Source organism: Penaeus chinensis, chromosome 25 (genome assembly GCF_019202785.1).
Source record: "Penaeus chinensis breed Huanghai No. 1 chromosome 25, ASM1920278v2, whole genome shotgun sequence".
Classification (NCBI taxonomy): Eukaryota; Metazoa; Arthropoda; class Malacostraca; order Decapoda; family Penaeidae; genus Penaeus; species Penaeus chinensis.
The window spans coordinates 7,689,605-7,694,604 of NC_061843.1; the positions used below are offsets into that span (position 1 = coordinate 7,689,605).

At 41.0% G+C, this 5,000-nt stretch overlaps 1 protein-coding gene across 1 annotated transcript in view; it reads right to left on the minus strand.

The window, feature by feature from the left end:
* LOC125038597 overlaps positions 1-3,239 on the minus strand; it is an 11,808-nt gene extending 8,569 nt beyond the window's left edge. The window contains exons 1-4 of the mRNA XM_047632134.1: positions 3,141-3,239; positions 790-847; positions 388-438; positions 1-92 (exon numbers count right to left, since the gene is read on the minus strand). The exon at positions 1-92 is cut by the window's left edge and continues 123 nt beyond it. Of these exons, the coding sequence (XP_047488090.1) occupies positions 1-92; positions 388-438; positions 790-847; positions 3,141-3,239 (300 nt within the window). The remainder of the gene's footprint in view (positions 93-387; positions 439-789; positions 848-3,140) is intronic.
* Positions 3,240-5,000: the final 1,761 nt, after the last annotated feature.

The following is a 5,000-nucleotide window of genomic DNA, read 5'->3' on the forward strand; positions in this document are numbered from 1 at the left end:
GTAAACAAATTTGTCCTTTATGACAACAGCGTCATTAACTCCGGCGATCTCTGCACGAGGGTCATTTGCCAGATGCAGGGAGAGCGAGGAATCTTTTTAAAAATACGATCGCAATTTACAGCAATGCTCCCTCCGCAAGCAAACCTTTAGAGGATGTACTGGCAACGCTTTCACTCCCATTACGATAACGAACTACGATTTCCTTGTTTTCTTCCCAGCCCCATTCCCTCTCCTCTCTACCTTCCCACTTACTCACGCCTCTCCGCAAATATTCACTGCGATTGATCTGAATTCTCCCCTCGAACACCTCGCAATGTATTTTACCCGTTGCGTTATACTAATGCCCTCTGCTAACAGCCTCAGTGATTTACCGCCTTTCCTGTTTACCCTCGTTGTGGTTTATTCCCGCGTCCTTCTCACGCCTCCCCATACGTTCAACTGGCTCGAGCCAAATACATGCAGGGATATACCGAAGGAAAGGGATAGACTGATGTGTTGCTGGCAGAATGTAACGATAATCTTTTCAAACAGTCCTGGTAGATATCTTGACTGTTGCTAGAAATAATGCCATCGTGAAGATAGATACAAACAGACAGACAGGTAGATAGATAGATTGATTTAAGTTGTAATATTAACATGTGTTTGGACTTGAATAACGGCTACTATCATTCATTCGGTTATTTATTTATTTTTTTTATGCCAGGAAGTATAAGTAGAGTTATGGATTGCTTGACTGTATGTGATTTGTCTCTAAGAATAACGATCAAGGGCATGTTATGGATGATATACAATCAGGTATAGAATCCGTGATCATGAATGTAGTTTCGAAACCTCGAAAAGCTATAGACTGACAGGAATCGAAACATGTTTTATGAGAGTTTGGGTCCGTGGATTTTAACCAATAAGGTTCACATTATTTGGCTGCTCAAGACATGATTCGAAACGTGTTTTTAGAATTATGTACGTGGCTGTATCTCTTTTAATGATGCCTAATTAGATACCCATGCATCAAATATAGTAGAGAGGCGCCCTAATCTTCATACCAAGCTATCCCTTTTTCCCAGTTACAATCTACGCTGTCGCTTCCCCTCGCCTCAGAATTAGACCTCCTCCTCCCCGCCTCCTCCCCCCATCACCCCACCTCCATTCCACTCCAGCGACCCCCCCCCCACCCGACTTCCACCTCCACCCTACCCCGCCCAAAGCGACTTCCCCGTTCACTTCCTCCCTCTCATTCAGGGGCGTCATTAACGAAATATTGCGTCCCTCGTTCGGATCCTGATAGATTCCATCTTCTACCTTGATTTACGTGCGATTACACCCTCCCCCTATCTGATGGGCCGCGCATTAAGGGAAATCAGATACACTAGCTCCTCTTTTTTTCTTAATGAGTTTTTTTCTTCTTTTTTTTTTTTTTTTTTTTTTACCTTTCTGTCGCGCCCAAAGCTGAGTCACATTACTTGCCGTGGGAGTCTAAATTCGCAAGAAATGTTGGTATGATTTCAACGAGGCTGTCATCCAGGATTTTAATTTTGAAAAAAGAGCAAAAGCGAGAATGTAAATATCTGAGAGTTAATATTTGAAGGTGATTAGCTGCTCTTTTCTTCAGGTGGAAAACCTTGCGAAGAAAGTGTAAGCGCAGAAAGAGCGACAGATTTTCTTAGTCCATCATTTAAATCAAAACTGAAATAGACGTGCGTGCAGTGAATGGTGCAGATCGAATTGAGAGGTAGAAAGGGAAGAGGGGAAGGAAGGAAAGACTAAGAGAGAGAGGGAGGAAGGAGGGAGAGAGAGAGGGGGGGGGGACAAGCGTAAGAGAGGAGGGAGAGAGGAAGAAAGGTAGAGAGAGAGAGAGAGAGAGAGAGAGAGAGAGAGAGAGAGAGAGAGAGAGAGAGAGAGAGAGAGAGAGAGAGAGAGAGAGAGAGAGAAATAGAGAAGGGAGGGGGAGGAGGGATGCAGGGAGAGAGAAAAACAAAAAGAGAGAGAGTAGGGGGGGTAGGAAATAGACTTATAATGATACTAAAGAAAAAAACGAGAAAAAGGAAACTCTCCTTAAGAGGACCTTGATCGTTAAAGAACAAGATAACGAGAACGAATCGAATTAAAATGATATCAAATTTGGTCCAGATCATGAAAGACGGAAACATTTCTTTCATCCTGATTTCTCTCATCCTCAATTATTTTCCATTCCTCCTTCCTCGGCTTCTTCTCTTCTTCCCTCTCTTTGTCTCGCCCTCTCTTCATTCTCCTCATTATCTTCCTATCCAGTTCCCCTCTTCTATCCGGACTTGAATCTCCTTCTTTTCACTCTCTCCCCTCATCTCCTTATTCCCATTCTTCTTTCTGTTCTTTTAGTGTCTTGTCTCTTTTCATTTGTCCCTTTCTAGTTCTCTTTTTCCTCATCCTCCTCTTCTTCATCATCAGGTTCGTCGTTATCATCGTCAGAGGGAGAAGGGGAAAAGCAAGAGAGACAAGAGGGAAAAAAACACAGACAGAGAGAAAGAAGGACAGAATGAGAGAGAGAGAGAGAGAGAGAGAGAGAGAGAGAGAGAGAGAGAGAGAGAGAGAGAGAGAGAGAGAGAGACAGAGAGACAGACACAGAAAAAAAACACAGACAGAGAAAGAGGGTCAGAATGAGAGAATGAGAGAGAGAGAGAGAGAAAGAGAGAGAGAGCGAAAGAGAGAGAGAGACAGAGAGAGACAGAGAGACAGAAGGACAGACATACAAACAGACATAAGTGAGAGAAAGAAAGAGAGAGAGAGAGAGAGAGAGAGAGAGAGAGAGAGAGAGAGAGAGAGAGAGAGAGAGAGAGAGAGAGAGAGAGAGAGAGAGAGCGAGAGAGAGAGAGAGAGAGAGAGAGAGAGAGAGAGAGAGAGAGAGAGAGAGAAAGAGAGAGACAGAGAGACAGAAAGACAGGCAGACAGACAAAAAGCAAAGACAAAAACAAAGAGACAGACAGAGACAACCACTAAAAAAAAAAGCGAAAAAAAAAACGAAACGTTTTAAAAATCCACACACAAAAAAAAATATTAACAAAAGAAAATGAAAGAAGGAACTAAAAAACCTTTGCATCTAAAGAGGACTTTGGTCATTAAAAAGCAGACAACGAGTGCTCCGCCGGCCGTGTGAAGCTCATTACCTCGGCGCGGCTTCTCCTCTTATTTTCGACGTCGGAAAAAACAGGCCTTCCCTGTGTTGTGCTTCTTGCGTGTGATCTGCCGAAGTGTTGCGACGTCATATAGAAAGTCTGCTTTTTGAGGGAGCATGTAACTATGGCGTGGGTAGTGTTGTTTATACTGTATGAAGGTATGGTTGTGGTGCTGTATAAGAGCGTAGGACTGGAGGAAGTTATTTGTATTTTTTTTGTTAGTTGTATTCTGTGGAAGTTGATACGGAGCTAAAAACTATGTGGTGTTGCTGTAGTATATCTGTTGAAGTGCATTGTAGCAGAATTGCTTAAGAATTTATCCAATACCGAGGCGAACTTCATAATATTGTTATAATGTATGATTATAGTACTGTTTAAAAATTGGAGTAACGCTAAATTGAACTGCATTTCTTATGCATAATTGCATGGCTGTTGCACGGTAAGAGTATGATTGTAGCACTAAATACAACGTTTACCTATAATCTCTACTGTATATATAGTGTGTGTGTGTGTGTGTGTGTGTGTGTGTGTGTGTGTGTGTGTGTGTGTGTGTGTGTGTGTGTGTGTATGTCTGTGTGTGTGCGTGTGCGTGCGTGGTGTATGTGCGGGTGTACGTGTGGACTGTTCAATATTTCAAACGCATTGTTATTGCGGAAAAGGGTACTGCAGTGTTTTTAGGGTTGCATGCAGTTTACCTGACATACCTGAGATGCGTGTGGCTTCTTAATGTTGCTGACTTCCTGTGTTCTGCAACTATTGATTATTCTGTTGATGTGAAAGTACTGCTTATTTATTTGTATTTACGCTAGTTAATTGGTAGCAAAGTTGTAATTTGCGTCAGTGGCTTCTAATGGCCAATGGAATATTAAATGACCTGTACACTTTGTTGTTCTGCATTGCTGTTGCTGTCCACTGCTTGCATTATCCTTTTTGTTAATTTGATTAGTGTCGCCAAATGTATTCAGTTTATAATATTTCTATTCTCTTTTTGTATAATTAAGATCTATATAAACCTTACAAACTATAGTTATTAGTAGAAATACTGCCATATGATATCATAGTTGATTTTATATGAAATAGAATCACGTTAGAATTTTTTTTTTTTTTTTTCATTATCTCCTTTTCCAAATTGTTTCATAAAAAAAACATTACACCGGAAATTATCACTATTAAGTCATTTTCGTTTTTATCTATATTTTGATTATCATTCATATCATACATTTGCAATGCGTCTACGAGCGTTGCGTCACAGCAGTAATTGTTTCTAATGACTAGAATGACAGTGATTATCATTTATATTGTTTTATGATTGCTATGAATAAATGCAGTAATAAACGATAGCTAATGTGCATCAATTTTGCATGAAATAACACAACTATTGCCACGGCGTTAACATGAGATTTTCTGCCTAAATTTTGTCCTTTGTCATCGTGGCTTCCGTGAATTTGACAGTTCAATTTAATGGCTGCCCTACATTCATCAAAAGGTAGCCGTGTTTACGTGCCACAGTGCAAACATATCATTTATCTCCTTTTATTAAAACTCTACTTGGAACTGGATGCCACAGATTTTCCAACTCTGTGGTATGGTACTTCTGTTCCTCTTGTGTTATTTATGTTTACATACACACCGACTGCATAAGCACGCAAACACACGCGTACATACACAGACTCATGCACGCGCGCGTACACACACACACACACACACACACACATACACACACACACACACACACACACAGACACACACACACACACACACACACACACACACACACACACACACACACACAACAACAACAACAACAACAACAACAACAATAACAACACACACATTCACACACAACAACAG